Source organism: Pelophylax lessonae (genome assembly GCF_965119305.1).
Source record: "Pelophylax lessonae genome assembly, chromosome: 4".
Lineage (NCBI taxonomy): Eukaryota > Metazoa > Chordata > Amphibia > Anura > Ranidae > Pelophylax > Pelophylax lessonae.
In genome coordinates, this window is record NC_138771.1 from 359,395,315 (window position 1) to 359,422,396 (window position 27,082).

The 27,082-nt window shown below is 43.9% G+C and overlaps 1 protein-coding gene across 2 annotated transcripts in view; it reads right to left on the reverse strand.

The window, feature by feature from the left end:
• P4HA2 (prolyl 4-hydroxylase subunit alpha 2) overlaps positions 1–27,082 on the reverse strand; it is a 151,400-nt gene that overhangs the window by 25,425 nt on the left and 98,893 nt on the right. Inside the window, exons 9-11 of one of the 2 annotated variants that reach the window (XM_082252775.1) lie at positions 24,575–24,674; positions 17,000–17,053; positions 5,672–5,737 (exon numbers count right to left, since the gene is read on the reverse strand). In XM_082252775.1, coding sequence (XP_082108901.1) covers positions 5,672–5,737; positions 17,000–17,053; positions 24,575–24,674 — 220 coding nt within the window. Of the gene's footprint in view, positions 1–5,671; positions 5,738–5,806; positions 5,867–16,999; positions 17,054–24,574; positions 24,675–27,082 lie in introns of both variants that reach the window. The other variant, XM_082252776.1, reaches the window with a different exon arrangement.

Consider the following 27,082-nt stretch of genomic DNA (forward strand, 5'->3'; position numbering starts at 1 on the left):
GCGGGGGGAGGGGACATTCTTCCAGATGGTCCCCGGCAGTCTCTACGGCTCTCGGAAGCCGGGGCGCGATGCGGTGACGTCACGCCCAGCCTGGCAGTTTCAATGCTGCACTGATCTCGGCATTAAGCTGAGATCGTTTTTTTTTTTTTTTTTTTTTTTTATTTCAGGCTTTCTAGCCTGTAGGAGAGATCTGAGGTCTTATTGACCCCAGATCTCCCCATAAAAAGAGGACCTGTCATTCACTATTCCTATAACAAGGGATGTTTACATTCCTTGTAATAGGAATAAAAGTGATCAACAAAAAAAATAATTTAAGGGAAAGTGTAAAAATAAAAAAATTAAAATAAACAACAAAAAAAAAAATTTAAGTGCCCCCTTCCCTGCACGCAGACGCGAACGCAGAAGTGAACGCATTCGTACGTCGCGGCCACATATTTAGACAATGTTCAATCCATACATGTGAGGTATCGCTGTGACCATTAGAGGGAGAGCAAAAATTCTAGCCCAAGACCTCCACTGTATCTCTGAACTGGTAACCTGTAAAATCTTTTAAAGCCTTGCCTATAGAGATTTTTAACTACCGAAGTTTGGCGTCATTCCACGATTGTGCGCAATTTTAAAGCGTGACATGTTAGGTATCTATGTACTCGGCGTAACATCATCTTTGACATTATACAAAAGAATTGGACTAACTTTAGTGTTTTGTTTTTTTTTTTTTAAATTTCACAAAAGTTTTTTTTCCAAAAAAAAAGCGTTTGAAAAATTTCTGCGCAAATACTGTGTGCCATAAAAAGTTGCAATGACCGCCATTTTATTCCCTAGGGTCTTTGCTAGAAAAAAATAAAAATATAATGTTTGGGGGTTCCAAGTAATTTTCTAGCAAAAAAAATTATTATCTTTACATGTAGGAGCGGAGTGCCAGAAATCGCATGGAAGTGGTTAAGATTGCTCCCATTATGGATTAACGCATTGAGGCTGGGTTCATACTATTGCGATGTCAGACATTGCATGTGATTCGCATCACATTGATGTGCAGATCACATGGGATGTCTGTGCAATGCAAATTCAGCCATACAGATTGTATGGCTAAACTCACATCGCATTCAGACCAAAAGGGTGAAGGACCCTTATTGTGGTCTACACTGGAATTGGAGCGCATGGGTGTCCACACCTATGCGATCCGATTATTGCATCATTTCACAGTTCGCATTGAGATCTGCGCACCGATCTGGGGGTGTCATTAACATTGTATTGACATCTGCAGCAGTTTGCATAGAGCAGTGTGAGCTGCCTGCGAGAGACATGTGATGTGGGAACCCGCACAGGAATCGCGCTGGTTCCCGCATCGTATATGTGCGAGCCTAGTCTGAAAAGGCGCTGGGAACAGTTTATTGCAAGGAAGTTTGCAAAAAAAGCTCACTGGCTCTTGTAAGGCAGCTCTTACACAGGCCTTCCCAAATGGGTATCCAGAAGAGATGCAAAGTACAGAAGCAACTGGTGCCAAACCAAAAGATGAAAGTTCAAGATGCCTTTATGTATTAATAATTTAAACAAAAAACAGACTACATGTTTTGTGGTATTAAAACCCTTCCCTTTATTGAAGCTGCAAAAGAGACAAAATATAATGAAAAAAAAAAAAAAACTATTTAAAAAGGAAGAATGATAAAGGCTTATATCTATACATACTCTATGTATATAATTACAAATCAGATACCAAATCATAATATCTATGTGACAATTCCTTTATCATGGTTTATCATCAATTGGTACATTTTTTAAAATATCTATTTTATACTCATATACACATACAGTATAGAGATACAAGCCAATTTTTACATTTTTTATAATTGTTTATATTTTACATCTATTTGGTAGATCTTATGAAAGGGGAATTTTATTGACCACGAAACATGTTAAATGTTTTTGTTTGCTCTAATTATTAATAGTTGAAGGCATCCTGAAGTCTCATCTTTTGTTTTGGCGTTTTGGAGTCTATGTATCATTTCAGCTATTTTTGTCAATATTTCAATTGGACATATTACATTAAGTCCTGGTTGACACATATGCGATACGGAAACCCTGCAAATCCACTGCGGGTTCCCACATCGCATTCAACTGGTAGGCAGTTCACACTGCCATATGCGAATCGCTGGGAGTGTCAATACAAAGTTAACGACACCCCCAGATCAGTTTGCATATCGCAGTGCAAACTGTCAGTTCAAACATTAATCGGATCGCATAGGTGTGAACACCCATGCGATCCGATTTTGGTGCGGACCCAAATAAAGGTCCTGTGCGAGTTGCGTCCGAATGCGATGCAAATTCAGCTATACAATCTGTATGACTGAATTCGCATCGCACAGATATCGCATGCGATTTGCAGAGCAGCGCGCTGCGAATCATATGCAATGTCGGTCATCGCATTTATGTGAACCTCGCTTAAAGTAGAAGTTCAGTCAAACACTAACTGTACTTAAATCTATTCCCACCCCCATTCTTAGCCTATTCTATCTGCCCTGTGAAATGAAAAAAATCTGTATACATGCCAATTTTGAGGGCGTCTCAGTCTGGTCACATGATAGGGACCCAGTGCCTGGCTTCAGTGTAAACTATACTGAACAAAATTATAAAAAACGCAACACTTTTGCTTTTTGCCCCCATTTTTCATGAGCTGAACTCAAAGATCTAAGACTTTTTCTATGTACACAAAAGGCTTATTCTCTCAAATATTGTTCACAAATCTGTCTGTCTAACTCTGTGTTACAGGTGTGGCATATCAAGATACTGATTAGACAGCATGATTATTGCACAGGTGTGCCTTAGGCTGGCCACAATAAAAGGCCACTCTAAAACGTGCAGTTTTATCACACAGCACAATGCCACAGATCTCGCAAGTTTTGAGGGAGCGTGCAATTGGCATGCTGACTGCAGAAATGTCCACCAGAACTGTTGCCCATGAATTGAATGTTAATTTCTCTACCAAAAGCCTTCACCAAAAGGAGTTTCATAAATTTGGCAGTACATCCAACCGGCCTCACAACCAGAGACCACGTGTAACCACATCGGGGTCTCAACCTGACTGCAGCTCGTCTTCGTCGTAACCGACTTGAGTGGGCAAATGCTCACATTCAATGGCGTCTGGCACATTGGAGAGGTGTTCTCTTCATGGAGGAATCCCGGTTTTCACTGTAAAGGGCAGGTGGCAGACAGCATGTATGGTGTTGTGTGGGTGAGTGGTTAGCTGATCTCAACACTGTGAATCAAGTGGCCCATGGTGGCGGTGGGGTTATGGTATGGGCAGGCATATGTTATGGACAACAAACCCAGGTGCATTTTATTGATGGCATTTTGAATGCACAGAGATACCGTGACGAGATCCTGAGGCCCATGGTTGTGGAATTCATCCACGACCATCACCTCATGTTGCAGCATTATCATGAACGGCCCCATGTTGGAAGGATCTGTACACAATTCCTGGAAACTGAAAACATCCCACCATCATGCTTGACTGTAGGCAAGACACTTGTCTTTGTACTCCTCATCTGGTTGCCACCACACATGCTTGAAACCATCTGAACCAAATAAGTTTATCTTGGTCTCAGCAGACAACAGGACATGGTTCCAGTAATACATGTCCTTAGTCTGCTTGTCTTCAGCAAACTGTTTTGCTGAACAAGGGGCTTTCTTGTGCATCATCTTTGAAAAGGCTTCCTTCTGGGATGACAGACCAATTCAATGCAATGCGGCGTATAGTCTGAGCACTGAAAGGCTGACCCCCCAACCCCTTCAACCTCTGCACCAATGCTGGCAGCACTTATACGTCTATTTCCCAAAGACATCCTCTGGATAGGACGCCGAGCACATGCACTCAACTTCTTTGGTCGACCATGGCGAGGCCTGTTCTGAGTGGAACCTGTCCTGTTAAACCGCTGTATGGTCTTGGCCAACAATTCCTTTTTTCAGATCCTCAGAGTTCTTTGCCATGAGGTGCCATGTTCAACTTCCAGTGACCAGTATGAGAGTGAGAGCCATAACACCAGATTTAACACACCTGCTCCCCATTTACACCAGAGACCTTGTAACACTAATGAGTCACATGACACCAGGAAGGGAAAACAGCTAATTGAGCCCAATTTGGACACCTTCATTTAGGGGTGTACTCACTTTTGTTGCCAGAGGTTTAAACAATAATGGCTGTGTGTTGAGTTATTTTAAAGGGACAGCAAATTTACACTGTTGTACAAATTTACATTGTTATACAAGCTGTACATTTACTACTTTACATTGTAGCAAAGTGTATTTTCTTCAGTGTTGTCACATGAAAAGATATAATAAAATATTTACAAAAATGTGAGGGGTGTACTCACTTTTGTGAGATACTGTATGTGCATTATATATATATTTATTTAAATATTGATCATTTCTGATGTGTGTTTTAGTCCCAAAAATGTCAGGACAGTACAAATATCCCCCACATAAACCCCTTCTTGGAATGCAGACAGTCCAAGGTATTTTGTAAGAAGCATGCCGAGTTTTTTTGAAGTTGTAATTATTTGTCATAATTTTTTGAAAAATAAACAAATAAACAAAAAAAATTTCATTTTGTTTGTACAAACTGTCACCAGTGCAGTACTACAGCTGACTGGTGACCGTACAATATATATATTTCTTTTTTTTTTCAATTTTTTCCTGTGTTACATTTTCTTTCTTACCATTGTACTAATCTGGGGAAGTGATCAGTGTTTTTTTTTTTTTTACTCATTATGATTGCTTATAGCAATGAATGTCATTGCTATAAGCAAGCATTTTACCGAATGAAATAGATCCAGTTTGTTTTGTTGCGATTTGGGTTCTCACTATCTGTAAGCCATATTCATTAAAATGAAAAGAAAAATGCTTGAAATATATCACTCTATGTGTAAGGCATCTATATGCAATATAGGAGTTTCGCTTTTTGAATTTAATTACTGAAAATAACTTTTTGGTGATAGTATAATTTTAGGAGATGCACCTGTGTGTGTGTGTGTGTATATATATATATAGCATCATTTTATAGTTTTGGTCTCCCTTTAATATACTTAAATTACTATTTAATATAGTAATTGCAGTTATCTCACTGGCTACTAAATATAAAGTTTATAGGACCAGGATTAAATAAAAAAAAACTAACATTTTGCCTGGTCAAAAATTTATCTATTTTCTTGCCTATAGAAAGTGTAATTTCTGCACAGCAGAGAGATTCCTGAAGCACATTTGCCAGTTTTTTTTTTCTGTTCTCCATATCAGTTTTTTTAAAGATGTGAAAATGTTTATAATCCAAAACAAATGGAAATAGATTATAAAAATTAAAAATGTATATTTATACATGTAATGTCACGTGTATTTTAAAAAGCGCTTGCATATCTGTGATACAGTAATGGTAAGCACATGCACACATACATAGTAATATTTTATACCGATATCCTATTACACAACCAATTCATGATAACAATCTTAAAGCTACATATTTCAAATTTCTCCCCCATTAGTTCAAACAGGGCTGTTTTTACGATTTACTCAATTTACAATCTTTTCTGAATTTACAATTATGGCAACCATAATGTTCATCTCTTTCGCAGTCCAATTTTTTCCATGCTGAACAGTAAATTCCTACTGGAGATACCATACTTACGTAGTTTAAAAAGGTTGCCACACGATTGCCAGTCCCTAAACGCTTGAACACATCAGGTTCCTCTTTCTACAAAATTAAACGTGAAAATAAACTGCAAACCTGAAAGAATCATTAAACATTTACCAAGGTACTTACATAATTAAGATATGTTGCAAGCCTATTTCCTTCCGATTTGAGATTTGGGTCAAAGGGACGCTGCAACAGATAATAACTTTAACTGGAACCCCAATTCAGAAATATATAAAAAAATATATATATATGAAAAATTACATCATTTATTAAAATTACGGATTAAAAAAAATGCAATTGTACTCTGTGTAAAATGTCCAGCTATAGAGACAAAAAAAAAAGGAAGGTGGAGGTACATCAACACAAATTTGTGAGATTAAACCTCTGAAAATGCAGAATAAAACAAAAACATGGCACTCTTAAGCAAGCAAAGCCTTTAGCCACATGTAGGGTTTAAGCTCTGCTAAGCAGCACAGCAGTGTACTACAGAAATTCACCACAGCAAGGGGCAGCATTTTAAATGTTTTTTTTGCCAGTGAATATTAGATGGATGCTGAACTTTGAAATATGATGCTAGTGCTCAAAATTTAAATCTGAACTCCAGCCCCAACAATGTGTATTGAAACATTTTTCAATAGCCACAAAAGGACATAAAATAGAATTTGTATGAGGCTAATGCTTTTGAAGTCACAGATATTACCTATTGGAAAATCGTATTGGTGCCTGTGCAGAAAGCAGAACTGTGGGTTAAACCCAGTAGAGCGTCCCACTACAGCAGTGATCTTCAAACTACGGCCCTCCAGCTGTTGCAGAACAACACATCCCATGAGGCATTATAAAACTCTGACATGCCCAGACATGACTAGGCATGATGGGAATTGTAGTTCCTGAACAACTAGAGGGCCAAAGTTTGAAGACCCCTGCACTACAGGCTGCCTGCAGATAGCTATGGGGAAAGGGAAGTGGGCAGATGCAAGACCAGCAGAGAGAAGTCTTAATAAGAGAAAGCTTCTGCATAGAGGCAAATTGTAGGGGTTATTTCCTGTTGGAATTACAGAGATCCAAAAAACACAAAGAACACCAAGATAACACCCATGCCTCTTCAGGCATTATTTGTTTAGCCCAGACTTCAGCTTTAAATGTAATAATTTCAGTAGCTAAAAACTAGACCTGGATGGTGTAGTTTCACCAGCCAGTATGCTGTTATAAAATGTTAAGACTTTACCTGGGTATACGTGGAGAATTTTTTATTTTATTTTTTTGGTTCAACCAGTGGGTTGAGCGAAAAAAAAAAAAAAGAAAAAAAAAAACACACGACAGATTCCTGCATCTACACAAGCAATGTGGATGCAGGAATCCCCCCTGTCATGCTATTGTATTCTGACAGTGGAGACTCCCACACCCCCAAGTTAGATTACACAAATCAGTGCTGCAACCCTTGGCATCCAATGCTGGTTTTCCTGCAGGACTGTTTGTTTAACACATGGTGGTCCTTAGACTGGCTTCTGTCAAACAGGGATACACACACACACATAGAAATTTAGCAGGCTCCTCCTGAACCAGCCAAACTGCAGTAAGTGTATACCCTGCTTAAGTAAGATTTTTAAATCCCATTTAATTAAAGCGGAGTTCCACCCAAAAGTGGAACTTCCGCTTTAGGGAGTCCTGACCCCCCGACATGCCACATTTGGCATGTCATTTTTTAGGGGGGGGGGAGCGGGTACCTAGTTTTGATAGGTACCCGCTCCCACTTCCGCTCGGAGCGCCGCGGCGCCCTGAGCGGAAGTTCTCCTCTCCCCCTCCCTCCCTGCAATCTTCTGGGACACGTCAGAGGTCCCAGAAGATTGCCGGCCAACCACGGCGCGCAGCGCGACTCGCGCATGCTCAGTGGGTACCCGGCTGTGAAGCCGCAAACTGTAACAGCCAGGTGCCCACAGCAGTGATGCCGGCGCCGAGGGAGAGGATCGTGGCTTCCGGCGGCCGCATCGCTGGACCGTTGGACAGGTGAGTAAATGGCTGGAACTCCGCTTTAAGTTAAATTACAACAAAATAATGCAATGTGGTTGCTTTTCTGAATGAATTGAGACTGTTGACTTACCTAAGTGGAGGTTTAATTAGCATAGTAAGTAGCAAGAAGCATTGACATTTTGGAAAGAATACTATATGGTCAACGCTCTCGTATGTGGGATTGGGAACCCACATGCTAACTTGGATCTCCGCCCTTTATTCCATCCCACAGGCAGCAGTCTGACTTTCTCAAGATTTTCCACAGGCACAAGGCAGGGATGCCTTCTGTCATCTTCAATTTCTGTTCTGACTTTAGAGCCTTTGCAGTGTGCCATAAGGGCAAGGGCAAACAGATATTACTGGCCTGATTAGTACATTTTGCCATTATAAAGTCATGGTCTATGTGGGTGCTCTTTGTGTAGTTTTGAATCCCAAGGTGACTCTCTCGAAACAAATGTCACTCACTATTTGGCCAATATGGTGGCTTATATAAATATAAGATCAACTATAATACTTCAAAAGCACCTAATAGGTCTATACTGTCAGAGTGGGTGTTCGTGGTGAGGTGCTTTTTTTTTTATTTTATTTTTTTTACATTTGCCTGGGCCACCATTAGTTTCAAGTAACTGGGGGTCCAGATCACACTTGATCCAGCTCTGTTTTTTAACCCCAATTTCTGTCCACTGATCTCTATAATGAGCAGGGATCTGCAAAACTGGAGGTCCCTAAATCTAAAATGGTTTGGCAGATCAAATGCTCTCAAAATGACAACCCTACCTCAAATTTTATAGCTAATCCACACTCTCCCTATAATGCTCCCTGTGTCATTGTTAGTGCATCTTTGCCGATTGCTCCTGAACTTTCTATGGGTGGACAAACAACCCTGCATTCAGATATCACTTTTGACTCTACCCAAACTGAAAGGAGGCATACGTTTGCTGGACATTCTGCTGTATTGGCACATGTAGTTAGTTGGTGTATCCAGGCTAAGGTAAGACTCCATTCACACTTGCGCAACTTTGGAAGGGTGCGACTTGTTTTTCCTCTGCAACGTCAGACCCAGTGTTGCATGTAAAACATTTAGGTACAAATTGGTTTTAATTTAGGCTTAATAGTAAAGTCTACGGCCCTCAAACTGCATAAAAGTCGGACCAAAGTAGTACATGAAATACTATGAAGTCGCTACGAATACAGTATATGGTTATCATTGGAAAACATGGGGTACAACTGTGTGAATGGGGGTCTAAAACCATGGGTGGGGATAGACCAAGTGAATTCCATTGAGGTATAGCTACACATAAAACAATAAGCAGGAAGATGCAGATATACTCACTGACTCAGACAAATATACAAGGGCACAAAAAGACAAGCTTGCTTAAGCAGATTTGGTATCTTTGTGCATGAAATGTGTAAATGACCTCCTTAAATAAAGTATGGATACTGGAAACACATTTCAGTGGAAATTAACATTTCCAATAAATTTTAATTTTCTTAATATATCAGTAGGAGGCCTGGAAAAATGACAAATAAGCAATTGTAGAAAGCCAGACAGTTTTATGCACAAAGCAAAATTGCACCTTGCGTCACCCACCACCACCATAAATAGCAAATAGTTTAAAATTTTGACACAGACATAATTGCAGCACAAGAAGAATAATCTCAAAAATGATTGCACTGTATGAATGGTTTAGGATTTTGTACTGATACAGAGTCCCTTTGATATTGCAGATAAATAAATATTCAGTTAAAAATATTTTTTTTGCCACTGCTATAAAATGTATGAATTTTACACAGCTTGCAATATATTTTAAACTCAGCAACATTATGAATAAAAAACATGAGATGCAAAATTATAGACAAACATTTGTAAGACAAGTTTTTTAAACGTTTTTTTTTTTTTTTTTTTTTTTTTTAGATATGTACAGTGTATTACTGTTAAAAATGGTATAAAAATGTGATTTAAACTAAGTAGATCCCTTTAACTATTTTTAATAATTCAAGAATAAAAAAATGCAACTACTTAAATAATAGTAAATATGCTGTGTTTAAAAAAAATAATTAAAAAAAAGCAAACTGCTGCTTTTAACTTAAAACAGGATGTTGCTGAGAAAATGAGGTTTGAAAACCCACCAGTTACAATTTATTATTTAGAATATATATTCGTATTTAGAAAAAAAAACATACAACAAATATAAAATAGGTGGCAGCATTGAGCTGCAGAAATATAATGTATAAAACAAATGAGTTGAGCAGACCAATCCATTTTTTAATTTAAAAAATGGATTTTTGTAAGAACTTACCGTAAAATCCTTTTCTCTTAAGCTCATTGACAGACGTAGTCTTCTTGATTCTCAAGAGCTGGGTTATGTTGTCTCCGCAGGAGTAGGACTAGGCAGAATGACAAAACGTTCTGGCTCCACCTTAGGGGCAGTCCCTGAGGGTATATCCTCCCTCTCTCTGCTACAGGGAATCAGTTCTGTTTAAAGCAGTACAGAGAATTTAACCCAACCCAACTCAATGATAGAGGGGCGGGTACTACGTCTGTCAATGAGCTTAAGAGAAAAGGATTTTACGGTAAGTTCTTACAAAAATCCATTTTTCTCTATCGCTCATTGACAGACGTAGTCTTCTTGATTCTCAAGAGCTGGGACATCCAGAAGCAGTGCCACAAATGAGGGGTGGGATTGACAAAATCAAATCCAATCTAGAAGGCCCAACCGGTGCCAAACTAGAAGTTTTAAAGGCTCATTATAAACAAAGAATGAGACTAAAGAAAAATTTTCCAACGGAAAAAACCCTCGAGGTAGACCACTGGTCTCCTCAAATTGCGGCCTGCAAAACCTTGCGGCCAAACGAGGCATCAGATGATGCCATTACATCAACTTTATAATGTTTAGTAAAGGTATGCACCGACGACCAGGTAGCCGCCTTGCACACCTGGACCACTGACGCCTGATGGCGAAAGGCCCATGACGCACTAAGTGCCCGAGTGGAGTGCGCCTTAACAGGGAACGGGGGCTCCCGACCCTTAATAGAATAAGCCTGTACTACCGTCTGTCTGATCCATCTGGAAATGGTCGCGGCAGATGCAGGCAACCCCTTTTTGGGTCCATCTGGGATCACAAAAAGTGAATCCGTCTTGCGAAACGAGTCTGTCGTTTTCAAGTATACCCTGATCGCCCGGACCACATCCAAGGAGTGTAACGCAAACTCCCGAGGATGACTGGGCTTAGGACACAGGGAAGGTAATACAATTTCTTCATTCAGATGAAATTCTGAAACCACTTTTGGTAGGAAGGATGGATTCGAACGAAGAACCACCTTATCTCTATGAACCACCAGATATGGTGAACGACAAGATAATGCGGCCAGCTCTGACACCCTGCGTGCAGAAGTAATAGCCACCAAGAAGGCCACCTTCTGGGACAACGTGGGTAGAGGAATCTCCCTAATATCTTCAAAGGGAGGTTTCTGAAGAACCGACAACACTAAATTAAGATCCCAGGGGGGTAACGGCGTGTGCACTGGCGGAGCCAGATGTCGCACCCCCTGGATGAAATTCCGCACCAAGGAATGAGTAGCCAAAGGCTTCTGAAAGAAGATGGCTAATGCTGAGACCTGACCCTTGATAGTACTCAAGGCCAGTTTCTGCTCAACCCCTTGTTGCAGAAAAGCCAATATTCGACTAATCGAATAAGACCGAGGACGGAACCCCAAAGGTTCACACCATGCAATGTAGGACTTCCATGTGCGATGATAAATCTTTCTGGAAGTCGCTTTCCTTGCTTCACCTAGAGTAGGAATAACTGAAGCTGACAAACCTTTGTCCTTCAGCACCTGGGTCTCAATAGCCAGGCCGTTAAAGCCAGCGATCGTAAAGCAGGATGGAAGATCGGTCCCTGAGACAGTAGATCCTCCCTGAGAGGAAGTCTCCACGGGACGTCCGCCACCAGTCTGACCATGTCGGCGTACCAAGCTCGACGAGGCCAGTCCGGAGCTACCAGGATTACTGGGATTCCTTCCTCCTCTATTCTGCGAAGAAGTCTTTATTGCCCCCACGGGGCGATCAGTGCGTCTGCGGTTTCTGCTAGAGGATCGCGGGAGCGAGCCACGAATCTCTGAACTTTCCTGTTGAATCGTGATGCCAACAGATCCACATCCGGGGTGCCCCACCGTAGGCACAACTGGTGGAAAACGTCTGGATGGAGGGACCATTCCCCCTGATCCAGGGTCTGACGGCTGAGATAATCTGCCTGCCAATTCTCCACCCCCGGAATGAACACCGCAGAGATTGCTGGAACAAATCGTTCCGCCCAGCGAAGAATGCAAGCCACTTCTTTGGCCGCTCGGGCACTCTTGGTGCCCCCCTGGTGATTGACATAAGCCACGGCCGTGGCATTGTCCGACTGGATCCGAACCGAGCTGCCCTGGAGCTGCTCGGTCCAGTGAATCAGACAAAGTCTGATCGCTCTCAGTTCCAATACATTTATCGGTAACCTGGATTCTTCCGGGGACCAAAGTCCCTGGACAGATAACTGACCGAGAATTCCTCCCCATCCGGATAGACTGGCATCCGTGGTCACTGTCGTCCAATATATTGGCAGAAATGACTTTCCCTGGCTGAGCATCGGAGACCGAAGCCACCATACCAGAGACTCTCTGGTCTGTTTGCTCAATCGGATCTGATTGTCCAGGGATTCCGGATTCCGATTCCATCTGAGAAGAATCTCTGGCTGAAGAATTCGGGTATGGGACTGGGCAAATGGGACTGCTTCGAACGAAGCCACCATCAACCCCAGAACCCTCATGCAAGTCCGAAGGGAAGACCAGCTGTTGGACAGTAACAACTGGACTGCAGATTGAATCTTTCGGAGTTTCCCTACCGGAAGAAAAACTCTTGTCCTGACTGTGTCTAGAATTAGACCCAGATATTCGAGCCTCTGGGTGGGAACCAGAAATGACTTTTGCTGGTTCACCAGCCACCCGAATTCCTGTAAAGAAATCATAGTAATTTCTATGTTTTGTAGCAAGGTCTGAGGAGACTCTGCATGAAGCAGAAGATCGTCTAGGTAACCTAGAATCGATATACCTCTTTGGCGCAGAAGTGCCAACATTGGGGCCAACACCTTTGTGAAGACCCGCGGAGCCGTGGCGAGACCGAAAGGTAACGCCACAAACTGATAGTGGTTCTCCTCTACGGAAAAGCGTAGAAAACGCTGATGTCCTGCGAAAATGGGAATGTGAAGATAGGCGTCCTTGATGTCTATGGACGCTAGGACATCCCCTGGATGCAGGAAGGCTGCTACCGTGCGAATGGACTCCATTCTGAATCTTCTTATGTTGACGAAAGAATTGAGTGCTCTTAAGTCCAGAATTGGACGCACTTTGCCCTCTTTCCTGGGTATTGTAAACAGGTTTGAATAAAACCCTAGAAACCGTTCTGTCCAAGGAACGTGGACTACCACTCCTTGTTGTAGTAAATCTGTGACTGCTCTCCGCAGATCTTCTAAACGATCTGCGGATAGACGGATATTGGAAGGGAAGAATCGCGCCGGTGGGAGAGATCGAAACTCGATCTTGTACCCTGACCTTATGACTTCGCAAACCCATTTGTCCGGGATTCTGGAAAGCCATGGATCCGGGAACCGGCGAAGACGTCCCCCCACCCCAGTTATGGGTGGGGGCGCACCTTCAGGCTTTGGATGGTTTATCTTCAGGTCTGGAGGGGGCGGGCTTTTGCTTGCCCGACCAACGACCCCTGACGCCTCCTGCAGGAGCTTTGGAGGACTTAGTTTTTTCACCCGCTGGACGAAAAAACCTCTTGTGAGCAGAAAAAGAAGGCCCTCGTCTTTGACGAGTTCCTCTACCTTTAAAATTTTGCGGTAAAAAGGTGCTTTTTCCACCGGTGAGATCCTTAATGATCTCATCTAAGTTGGCTCCAAATAGACGCTCTCCTGAAAAGGGGATATTAGCCAATGCTTTTTTGGAACCTTGGTCGGCTAACCAACCTTTTAGCCACAGTGTACGCCTGAGAACCACTGCTGAGACTGATGCTCGCGCCATTAATGGAGTGGCGTCTAACGCCGCATCACATACAAACTGTAACCCCTGTATCATTTGTTCCAACAAATCTGATACCGCCTGAGGGACTTCTTCTAAGTCCCGGCGTAACCACTTGGTCCATTCAGTTACAGCCTGCGAAACCAGACCAATAGCAATTATTGGTCTGAAAGCTGATCCAATCAAGGAAAACATGGTGCGAGACATAGCTTCTATCTTGCGATCCACTGGATGTTTAAAAGACGGAGCGTCTTCTAAAGGAATAACCGTGGCTTTATTCAATCTAGCAATAGGTGAATCCACCACAGGTGGTTCTGTCCATTTCTTAATAAGGGTTTCCTCAAACGGATACAATGAGTGCGTTTACCAACGCTTCCTCTCGGGCTATGGCGGATGCCGAAACATCCTCCTCACTGTCTGAAGAGACAGGACCTGAGACACCAATACCAGATGAAGTACCTGCAACTGCAGAAATAGGCTCAGAGTCTGAATCCGAGGTTTCAGATAATAAGGGGTTAGGCGGGGGTCGCTTTCTTGCGCCCTGTCCCTGACAAGCCACTTCCACCCGGGACACAAAAGTTTCCATAATAGCTGACAAAGATTCAATTGTCAATGGGGTGCTGGAGGATCCCGCAGACCCCTCGAGGGGATCCGGAGGAGATACATGAGTGGCAGGGTCCATGTTAATACAGGACACCTTTGCCAGCAAAATAAAAAAACTTTTTCTTTTTTTTTTTTTTTTTTTGTGTGTCTCCCCCTAGCGCAATAGCGCCCCTCAGAGTACCTGCTTCTCGATCCCAGAGAGAGAGAGAGGGACCCCCAAGGCTCACCAACCGATGCAGTGCAGTTTCCAACAAACTGCAGTCAGCGTCTGTCTTACACAGACTGGAAGGAGCTGTTTGCTTTTTCCCGGGCAGAAGGCGTGGCTCCGCCCCCTGTGTACGCCTTCCGGCGTTCCCAGCCCTCCACGAGGTAGCTGGGCTCACAAAACATGGCCGCCCCCATAGAAGAGACATAAGACTCCAAAAACATGGCGGCCGGCGTGACCTGAGGACATACATGCATTCGGTCTACGGCAAAATGGCGGCGGACCGCCGATATCGTCTTCCCAGCACATCCACCTGCACTCTGCTAAGAGGTGACATATGGATCTACAGAGATACACTGCACATAAGGTAGGATTATACCTCCTATGTCTGCTGTAATGTTACAGTCTGCTGGGTAGAGTGTTAGCTCTTGAACCAAGTCCACTTCCCACAAACACATGCTGTATTACAAGGGGGACTTGTAAGTATCAGATATATACTGACCATATATGGAGGGGCCCATAATATATACTGCCTCATAATGAGGAAAGAAGGGAACGTTTACTCACCATACCGAACCGACAGGCACCCTCTCTTCACAATACCCTCTCCACCGGGGTGGGGGTTTGTGGACGCCTCGACTCTCTGGTACCTGGCGTCCAAGCGAGACTTTTAACTCGCAAAGTCAGTCCCTTTACTGGGACTTCATCGCGGCCGACCCAGCGCACTGGTCTGCACGCGCTCTTAGGCAGAAACTGGGGTGACCACTGGATCTCAACATCCAGCCCGTCGCCCGGCCACGCATACTTACTTGAATATGTCGCGGCCGACCAAGCGCAATGCCATGGTCTGCGCGCGCTCGTAGGCCGGCTGGGGTGACCGCAAGTGTCGCCCAGTCCGGCATTTTTGCTTGAAGATCTCACAGGAAAAAAACACTGGAGAAAACTACCTAAAAAATGTCTTTTTCTTAAAGAAAAAAAAAGTCTTGCCAGGACCAAAAGATCCCAGCAAGGAACTTAGGTCCTTACTCCTGACTAGACAGAAAAAAACTGATTCCCTGTAGCAGAGAGAGGGAGGATATACCCTCAGGGACTGCCCCTAAGGTGGAGCCAGAACGTTTTGTCATTCTGCCTAGTCCTACTCCTGCGGAGACAACATAACCCAGCTCTTGAGAATCAAGAAGACTACGTCTGTCAATGAGCGATAGAGAAATTTAAATTTTAAATTAATTTTAAGATATATATTTTTTATTAAGAGTCCATTCACATAACTCTTTCTTCCAGGTTGCATGTCTTGTGAACGTGGCAAAAAGAAAAAACGTGGTGGAGGTTACGGGTTTGCAGACCATGGTTCTCCATGGCCAGCTTTAAACTGGTGAACCTGGACTTCCAAAAATTCAGATGTAAAAGTGAGCATGAAGTACTGTCTCTCCACAGATAGATGTTGAAGGCTCATTCTATCTCTGACAAGCTTTTTAGCAATGTGTTTACACTAAATTTACAGAACCATGGCTATTTATATTCAGATTAAAATTAAAGCTATCCAAACATGGGTTGAATTGCAAAATAATTTTCTTACGCAAATCACAACAAATTATTTTTGTTCGAATTTTGTACTATCTGTGGGCTGCAGCAGCGGCGGATTTTTGTGTGGCCATCAAATTTGAGTGATTGGGCATGTTAGAAGTTTTTTGAAAAATGAACCAATCTCTAATAAATGATGGGAAAATCATGCGGGAAATATAATCGAAAATTAAATGGGCATGAGCTGTGACCTAGAAAGAAAAGAAGATTCCCAGCCACGAAAATGCTTTTCTGTAGCAGCATGAAGGTGAAGGCTTGGTTGGTCAAATTTTGAAATCAATGGTGGCACCATCGGATCACAAAATTTCTGATTTTCGAAAGAAAATTTGTTTGGAATTCGACCCAGGTATGGCGTGCATTGCATTATTTATTTCTCAGACACCATTTAATTGGCTGCAATCAATGCAAATGTGTAAAGACCAAGGTAAGTATGTGTAAAAAACAAAAACAAAAAATCTTGTATTCCCCCTTACGAGCCTTATTTAATAATAACAGCAAGCATTGTATATTATAAGAAACCATTATGGAACCCATAGTCAGAATTCTGGTGACTAAGGCACAGCAGCAGCTTCCATAATGAGCTACCAAAGTAAAGAAGGATGACCCAAAATGGCCTGATAAAAATCAAGCAACCATTTGGTATGGGTTACCAACAAAGCAATTACATGTCAGAGAGCTCATTAATGCATGCAACAATTTTCTGACATGTTTCTAAAGATTGTTTTATACAGAAGATCCCATACGTGCATCCTCTTACATATGGACATATGCCATTTAAACACACAACATAGGTAGCACCTGCCACCCCCACCCTTAGAAAAGGTTAAATACCATGCATCATACACATTTTAATATACACTTACCCTTGAAAAATCAAAATGTGGCTCATATTGACCTCCCATACCATAGTTTGCAACCTGTAAGAGGCAATATACACAGAAGCTAAATGGAAGTTTAAAGCACAACTCTGGCTGAATCATTGTTTAAGCTTTGGGTAAAGTTGGGGATAGTCAGAACATCTGTAAGGTGGTATTTCTTTTTGGGACCCAGCAGGATATTCCCCAGAACTTCAGCTAACTTGTCTGGTAAAAGCACTGTTACCAGGATGGCAAATTAGGAAATTAATTCTCCACAAGGACACAAAAAAAACCCCCACTATCTTAAAAGTTTTATTGGAAATGAGGTACCACCACAGGAACAGGGAGTACAGAAACAGAGTCAGAGAGAGTCCTGAGGCTCATAAACAAGAAATTTTTAAACAGTAACTCCACTGTTGTTGAAAAGAACACAGTCCCTTCTGGGTGATTAAAGTGTTTCTAAAGGCAGGTTTTTTTTATCTTAATGCATTCTATGCATTAAGATAAAAGCTTTTTGTGTGCAGCAGCCCTTCTAATACTTACCTGACCCAATCTCGAGCCAGCAATGTTGCACAAGACACCTGGCTGTCCGGGATTCTCCCTCCTTATTGGCTGAGACACAGTAGCGGGCGCAATTGGCTCCCACTGCTGTCGATGTCAGTGAGCCAATGAGGAGAGAGAGGGGACGCTTGAATGGACACAGAGCTGCGGCTCGGCTCGTGTGCCCCCATAGCAAGCTGCTTGCTTTGGGGGCACTCGGCAGGAGGAGGGGGCCAGGAGAGCCAGCGAGGGACCTGAGAAGAGGAGGATCTGGGCTGCTCTGTCCAAAACCACTACACAGAGCAGGTAAGTAGAACATGTCTGTTATTTTTTATTTTTTAATAAAATTAAAAAAAAAAAAAAAAGGACTTTAATATCACTTTTATGCACACTGCAAGGATTTTAACAAACTGTTGCAGATTACTACTCGTTTCTGCTCTGAAGAAATTACTCTTTTTTAGATCATGCCTTGTGTGACATGGTTCTAAATAGGAGAGAATGGGACAGACTGGTTCATTATAATCACCTGGTGCACTCTCAGGAGTTCCTATAAGAAAAGTTGCAGAGTCTGCATTTCTAGAGTATCTCATAAAAACAAAAAAAAACACATTTCTGTTGCAAAGGATGCCATAAACCTGAGTTGTAACATAGTGAAGAGTTCTTTACCCAAGCAGGAAAATACATTTTTGGAGGTGTTCTGCACACAAACTGCACAGAATGCATCCAGGTTGCCATATTGCATTGAGTATTCTAGAAAATTACAGCTACTGCAGATGGAAAAATGGATTTTTGTAAGAACTTACCGTAAAATCCTTTTCTCTTAAGCTCATTGACAGACGTAGTCTTCTTGATTCTCAAGAGCTGGGTTATGTTGTCTCCGCAGGAGTAGGACTAGGCAGAATGACAAAACGTTCTGGCTCCACCCTAGGGGCAGTCCCTGAGGGTATATCCTCCCTCTCTCTGCTACAGGGAATCAGTTCTGTTTAAAGCAGTACAGAGAATTTAACCCAACCCAACTCAATGATAGAGGGGCGGGTACTACGTCTGTCAATGAGCTTAAGAGAAAAGGATTTTACGGTAAGTTCTTACAAAAATCCATTTTTCTCTATCGCTCATTGACAGACGTAGTCTTCTTGATTCTCAAGAGCTGGGACATCCAGAAGCAGTGCCACAAATGAGGGGTGGGATTGACAAAATCAAATCCAATCTAGAAGGCCCAACCGGTGCCAAACTAGAAGTTTTAAAGGCTCATTATAAACAAAGAATGAGACTAAAGAAAAATTTTCCAAACGGAAAAAACCCTCGAGGTAGACCACTGGTCTCCTCAAATTGCGGCCTGCAAAACCTTGCGGCCAAACGAGGCATCAGATGATGCCATTACATCAACTTTATAATGTTTAGTAAAGGTATGCACCGACGACCAGGTAGCCGCCTTGCACACCTGGACCACTGACGCCTGATGGCGAAAGGCCCATGACGCACTAAGTGCCCGAGTGGAGTGCGCCTTAACAGGGAACGGGGGCTCCCGACCCTTAATAGAATAAGCCTGTACTACCGTCTGTCTGATCCATCTGGAAATGGTCGCGGCAGATGCAGGCAACCCCTTTTTGGGTCCATCTGGGATCACAAAAAGTGAATCCGTCTTGCGAAACGAGTCTGTCGTTTTCAAGTATACCCTGATCGCCCGGACCACATCCAAGGAGTGCAAAGCAAATTCCCGAGGATGACTGGGCTTAGGACACAGGGAAGGTAATACAATTTCTTCATTCAGATGAAATTCTGAAACCACTTTTGGTAGGAAGGATGGATTCGGACGAAGAACCACCTTATCTCTATGAACCACCAGATATGGTGAACGACAAGATAATGCGGCCAGCTCTGACACCCTGCGTGCAGAAGTAATAGCCACCAAGAAGGCCACCTTCTGGGACAACGTGGGTAGAGGAATCTCCCTAATATCTTCAAAAGGAGGTTTCTGAAGAACCGACAACACTAAATTAAGATCCCAGGGGGGTAACGGCGCGTGCACTGGCGGAGCCAGATGTCGCACCCCCTGGATGAAATTCCGCACCAAGGAATGAGTAGCCAAAGGCTTCTGAAAGAAGATGGCTAATGCTGAGACCTGACCCTTGATAGTACTCAAGGCCAGTTTCTGCTCAACCCCTTGTTGCAGAAAAGCCAATATTCAACTAATCGAATAAGACCGAGGACGGAACCCCAAAGGTTCACACCATGCAATGTAGGACTTCCATGTGCGATGATAAATCTTTCTGGAAGTCGCTTTCCTTGCTTCAACTAGAGTAGGAATAACTGAAGCTGACAAACCTTTGTCCTTCAGCACCTGGGTCTCAATAGCCAGGCCGTTAAAGCCAGCGATCGTAAAGCAGGATGGAAGATCGGTCCCTGAGACAGTAGATCCTCTCTGAGAGGAAGTCTCCATGGGACGTCCGCCACCAGTCTGACCATGTCGGCGTACCAAGCTCGACGAGGCCAGTCCGGAGCTACCAGGATTACTGGAATTCCTTCCTCCTCTATCCTGCGAAGAAGTCTTGGCAGTAACGCGAGAGGAGGGAAGGCATATATTAGCTGGTATTGCCCCCACGGGGCGATCAGTGCGTCTGCGGTTTCTGCTAGAGGATCGCGGGAGCGAGCCACGAATCTCTGAACTTTCCTGTTGAATCGTGATGCCAACAGATCCATATCCGGGGTGCCCCACCGTAGGCACAACTGGTGGAAAACGTCTGAATGGAGGGACCATTCCCCCTGATCCAGGGTCTGACGGCTGAGATAATCTGCCTGCCAATTCTCCACCCCCGGAATGAACACCGCAGAGATTGCTGGAACAAATCGTTCCGCCCAGCGAAGAATGCAAGCCACTTCTTTGGCCGCTCGGACACTCTTGGTGCCCCCCTGGTGATTGACATAAGCCACGGCCGTGGCATTGTCCGACTGGATCCGAACCGGGCTGCCCTGGAGCTGCTCGGTCCAGTGAATCAGACAAAGTCTGATCGCTCTCAGTTCCAATACATTTATCGGTAACCTGGATTCTTCCGGGGACCAAAGTCCCTGGACAGATAACTGACCAAGAATTCCTCCCCATCCGGATAGACTGGCATCTGTGGTCACTATCGTCCAATATATTGGCAGAAATGACTTTCCCTGGCTGAGCATTGGAGACCGAAGCCACCAAACCAGAGACTCTCTGGTCTGTTTGCTCAATCGTATCTGATTGTCCAGGGATTCCGGATTCCGATTCCATCTGAGAAGAATCTCTTGCTGAAGAATTCGGGTATGGGACTGGGCAAATGGGACTGCTTCGAATGAAGCCACCATCAACCCCAGAACCCTCATGCAAGTCCGAAGGGAAGACCAGCTGTTGGACAGTAACAACTGGACTGCTGATTGAATCTTTCGGAGTTTCCCTACCGGAAGGAAAACTCTTGTCCTGACTGTGTCTAGAATTAGACCCAGATATTCGAGCCTCTGGGTGGGAACCAGAAATGACTTTTGCTGGTTCACCAGCCACCCGAATTCCTGTAAAGAAATCATAGTAATTTCTATGTTTTGTAGCAAGGTCTGAGGAGATTCTGCATGAAGCAGAAGATCGTCTAGGTAACCTAGAATCGATATACCTCTTTGGCGCAGAAGTGCCAACATTGGGGCCAACACCTTTGTGAAGACCCGCGGAGCCGTGGCGAGACCGAAAGGTAACGCCACAAACTGATAGTGGTTCTCCTCTACGGAAAAGCGTAGAAAAACGCTGATGTCCTGCGAAAATGGGAATGTGAAGATAGGCGTCCTTGATGTCTATGGACGCTAGGACATCCCCTGGATGCAGGAAGGCTGCTACCGTGCGAATGGACTCCATTCTGAATCTTCTTATGTTGACGAAAGAATTGAGTGCTCTTAAGTCCAGAATTGGACGCACTTTGCCCTCTTTCCTGGGTATTGTAAACAGGTTTGAATAAAACCCTTGAAACCGTTCTGTCCAAGGAACGTGGACTACCACTCCTTGTTGTAGTAAATCTGTGACTGCTCTCCGCAGATCTTCTAAACGATCTGCGGATAGACGGATATTGGAAGGGAAGAATCGCGCCGGTGGGAGAGATCGAAACTCGATCTTGTACCCTGACCTTAGGACTTCGCAAACCCATTTGTCCGGGATTCTGGAAAGCCATGGATCCGGGAACCGGCGAAGACGTCCCCCCCACCCCAGTTATGGGTGGGGGCGCACCTTCAGGCTTTGGATGGTTTATCTTCAGGTCTGGAGGGGGCGGGCTTTTGCTTGCCCGACCAACGACCCCTGACGCCTCCTGTAGGAGCTTTGGAGGACTTAGTTTTTTCACCCGCTGGACGAAAAAACCTCTTGTGAGCAGAAAAAGAAGGCCCTCGTCTTTGACGAGTTCCTCTACCTTTAAAATTTTGCGGTAAAAAGGTGCTTTTTCCACCGGTGAGATCCTTAATGATCTCATCTAAGTTGGCTCCAAATAGACGCTCTCCTGAAAAGGGGATATTAGCCAATGCTTTTTTGGAACCTTGGTCGGCTAACCAACCTTTTAGCCACAGTGTACGCCTGAGAACCACTGCTGAGACTGATGCTCGCGCCATTAATGGAGTGGCGTCTAACGCCGCATCACATACAAACTGTAACCCCTGTATCATTTGTTCCAACAAATCTGATACCGCCTGAGGGACCTCTTCTAAGTCCCGGCGTAACCACTTGGTCCATTCAGTTACAGCCTGCGAAACCAGACCAATAGCAATTATTGGTCTGAAAGCTGATCCAATCAAGGAAAACATGGTGCGAGACATAGCTTCTATCTTGCGATCCACTGGATCTTTAAAAGACGGAGCGTCTTCTAAAGGAATAACCGTGGCTTTATTCAATCTAGCAATAGGTGAATCCACCACAGGTGGTTCTGTCCATTTCTTAATAAGGGTTTCCTCAAACGGATAACGCCTGTCAATGCGTTTAGAAATATTAAAAGTGCGTTTTGGCAGACGCCATTCTTCTTCGATTGGATTGCCAAAACATTTGGGCAATAGAAAAACCTTCGCCACTTTGATGCGCTTTTTAGTCCCAAAAGGGATCTCAGTTTCAGCTATTTCTGATGGAATACCCTGTAACCTTAAAGTCTCTTGAACAGATACAATGAGTGCGTTTACCAACGCTTCCTCTCTGGCTATGGCGGATGCCGAAACATCCTCCTCACTGTCTGAAGAGACAGGACCCGAGACACCAATACCAGATGAAGTACCTGCAACTGCAGAGATAGGCTCAGAGTCTGAATCCGAAGTTTCAGATAATAAGGGGTTAGGCGGGGGTCGCTTTCTTGCGCCCTGTCCCTGACAAGCCACTTCCACCCGGGACACAAAAGTTTCCATAATAGCTGACAAAGATTCAATAGTCAATGGGGTGCTGGAGGATCCCGCAGACCCCTCGAGGGGATCCGGAGGAGATACATGAGTGGCAGGGTCCATGTTAATACAGGACACCTTTGCCAGCAAAAACAAAAAAACTTTTTCTTTTTTTTTTTGTGTCTCCCCCTAGCGCAATAGCGCCCCTCAGAGTACCTGCTTCTCGATCCCAGAGAGAGAGAGAGGGACCCCCAAGGCTCACCAACCGATGCAGTGCAGTTTCCAACAAACTGCAGTCAGCGTCTGTCTTACACAGACTGGAAGGAGCTGTTTGCTTTTTCCCGGGCAGAAGGCGTGGCTCCGCCCCCTGTGTACGCCTTCCGGCGTTCCCAGCCCTCCACGAGGTAGCTGGGCTCACAAAACATGGCCGCCCCCATAGAGGAGACATAAGACTCCAAAAACATGGCGGCCGGCGTGACCTGAGGACATACATGCATTCGGTCTACGGCAAAATGGCGGCGGACCGCCGATATCGTCTTCCCAGCACATCCACCTGCACTCTGCTAAGAGGTGACATATGGATCTACAGAGATACACTGCACATAAGGTAGGATTATACCTCCTATGTCTGCTGTAATGTTACAGTCTGCTGGGTAGAGTGTTAGCTCTTGAACCAAGTCCACTTCCCACAAACACATGCTGTATTACAAGGGGGACTTGTAAGTATCAGATATATACTGACCATATATGGAGGGGCCCATAATATATACTGCCTCATAATGAGGAAAAAAAGGGAACGTTTACTCACCATACCGAACCGACAGGCACCCTCTCTTCACAATACCCTCTCCACCGGGGTGGGGGTTTGTGGACGCCTCGACTCTCTGGTACCTGGCGTCCAAGCGAGCTTTTAACTCGCAAAGTCAGTCCCTTTACTGGGACTCCGTCGCGGCCGACTCAGCGCACTGGTCTGCACGCGCTCTTAGGCAGAAACCGGGGTGACCACTGGATCTCAACATCCAGCCCGTCGCCCGGCCCCGCATACTTACTTGAATATGTCGCGGCCGACCAAGCGCAATGCCATGGTCTGCGCGCGCTCGTAGGCCGGCTGGGGTGACCACAAGTGTCGCCCAGTCCGGCATTTTTGCTTGAAGATCTCACAGGAAAAAACACTGGAGAAAACTACCTAAAAAATGTCTTTTTCTTAAAGAAAAAAAGTCTTGCCAGGACCAAAAGATCCCAGCAAGGAACTTAGGTCCTTACTCCTGACTAGACAGAAAAAAACTGATTCCCTGTAGCAGAGAGAGGGAGGATATACCCTCAGGGACTGCCCCCTAGGGTGGAGCCAGAACGTTTTGTCATTCTGCCTAGTCCTACTCCTGCGGAGACAACATAACCCAGCTCTTGAGAATCAAGAAGACTACGTCTGTCAATGAGCGATAGAGAAAGATAATTTTTTAATAACATTAAATTACAATATGGCTTGTGTAGCAATTGTATATGCCATTGTTTTTATTTACAACATTTTCTTTCCCCACAAAAGTCAAGATACCCTGCAAGCTATCTTGTCTCTTCTCCAGAGGAAATGTATCCAGGTTTTATAATAACATGGGAACTCTGGGAATGTATAGTAGTATATGCATCTGAGCCTAAATAATGCATAGTAACAAACATAGATTTTACCTGTAACATCTCAGCAGTGTCAGCAGTTAGTCCTGTAATGGCCTGCATGCGTTTGTTCACACGAGCAATAACTGGGTCATCAAACTCTTCCAACCAAGCACTGCACAGAAACAAAAACACTTAACAAAACATGGCAAGTCTAGAGGACAAAGCCATTGGTTAGATGGAGGTGATTAATATTTCAACTATAGGCATAATAAGAAACGTATACCTTTTTATGAGGCCAGAAAGAACAAGAAAATAAAAGAAAAATGGAATAAAAGCCATTTTTCCCCATCCAGTAATGCTCACCACCACAGAGCAGTAAAGGGGCGAATAAACTCCAAAAATGAACTTCTCTTATATTGTTTGTTCCCTTTTGGTTTATAAAATACACCAATTAAACATTTTGTTATATGTGTTTGGTTAGTTCAAAAAATACACTATATTACCAAAAGTATTGGGACACCTGCCTTTACACGCACATGAACTTTAGGGGCATCCCAGTCTTAGTCCGTAGGGTTCAATAATGCGTTGGCCCACTATAACAGCTTCAACTCTCCTGGGAAGGCTGTCCACAAGGACAGAAAAGTGTTGAAGATCCTAGAAGACCTGCTGTGTGTATACAAGTGGCAGTCTCAGTGTAGACCCCGCCGAGCCACGTCCCCAACACATTTCACTCTGCCCACTAGCGCTTACTCATGGGGTAAGTTGCTCAAACTCCAAACTTGCTCATCCATGTCTTTATGGACGTTGCTTTGTGCACTGGTGCACAGTCATGTTGGAACAGGAAGGGGCCATCCCCAAACCGTTCCCACAAAGCTGGGACTATGAAATTGTCCAAAATGTCTTGATATGCTGACGTCTTAAGAGTTCCCCTCACTGGAACTAAGGAGCCAAGCCCAACCCCTGAAAAACAACCCCACACCATAATCACACCACACCAAAGCAAGGTCCATAAAGACATAGATAAGTCAGTTTGAGGTAGAAGAACTTGACTGGCCTGCACAGAGTCCTGACCTCAACCCGACAGAACACCTTTGTGATGAATTAGAGCAGAGACGGCAAACCAGGCCTTCTCGTCCACACCAGTGCCTGATCTCCCAAATGTGCCTATGGAAGAATGGTCAAATATTCACTTTGACACATTCCTAAACCTTGTGGACAGCCTTGCCAGAAGAGTTTAAGCTGTTATCGCTGCAAAGGGAGGGCCAATTCAATATTGAACCCTACGAACCAAGACTGGGATGCCATTAACCTTCATGTGCGTGTAAAGGCAGGCGTCCCAATACTTTTGGTATTATAGTGTACCTGTGGATCTTGCCCGAACGTTTTTGGCCTCATAATTTGCTATGCGCTATGACGTTGCTGACTGATCAATCACATTGTTCTCTGACAACTACAGAACCACACCAATCTGTTAGGGACAACAGTAAGAGGGCAGGGATGCTTAGTCCTACCTTGTTTCTGTTGTTCTAATGCAGATGGGTGAGTGAGTGTAAGAGGGCACAGAAGTATGCTGGTGGCCTGTGTGATCAAGGTCATCAAATTAACTGGGTGATTTAGGCCATAAAGTCTTGCATGACTGTAATAAAAACCTCTGCTAAGCAGGCAGGGGATCCAGCCACACCTGATTCAAAGACAGGACTCAAAGACAGGGCAACAGGATTTCATGCTGCAAGCGACCTCAGAGGCAAATAGAAGAGTATGAACCTGGAGCACCACCGCTACAGCAGGACTATCGCCGCAATATCTAGAATTAGACATGTTGGGACTGCGCAGCAGTAAAGCAAAGTAAACCTTTGGGTAAGAAGCAAGGCCTCAAAAAACCTGGAAAGCTAGTATCAGATGACAGTCAAAGGGCCATAGGAGACCAAATAGTCCCCGTAAGTGGGTAGCATGAATGGATCAAAAAGATCAAAGTTTTACATGCCTCTTACAAGCAGGAGCACCAACAGGGAGACTGCTTCCAACAGGCTGCATGGTGGGTAAGAGAGTGTGGAGCATGTGCACGTGACCACCCAGCAGATGATGTCAAAGCAATAACTTCTTCTGTGGTAGAAAACTCAGAATTTTAAAAGGCGTTAAGTGACCTATGTAAATAAGTAGCTTTCAGTGCTTGGCCTGACTAGCCTACTCACTGAGTCTTCAAAAACAGGACAGCCATGGACCTGGAAAATGGACCTGGAAAATGCTCTGTAGCAAACTTACCAGAACAAAGTCTAGAAAGATCCCTACGTGGAACCCAGTGCCCAAAGGTTATTTTCAGGCAGTGTTAAATTTGACTAAAATTCCATTTTAATTGTAGTCATATTTTAGTCATCTGAATTGTTTAAGTTTTAGTAGTATTTTAGTCGACTAAAATCTCCAGTACATTTTAGTCTACTAATATCGAATGGGTTTAGCTAAATTGTAATGTATTATTTAAGCATTTTTCTAGAATTGCCAAACTCATCAACAGCATGTTATTATTTATGGTATTAAAGAGGTTATAACCTTAAAAAAAAAAAAAAATCACGCTCCTGTCCC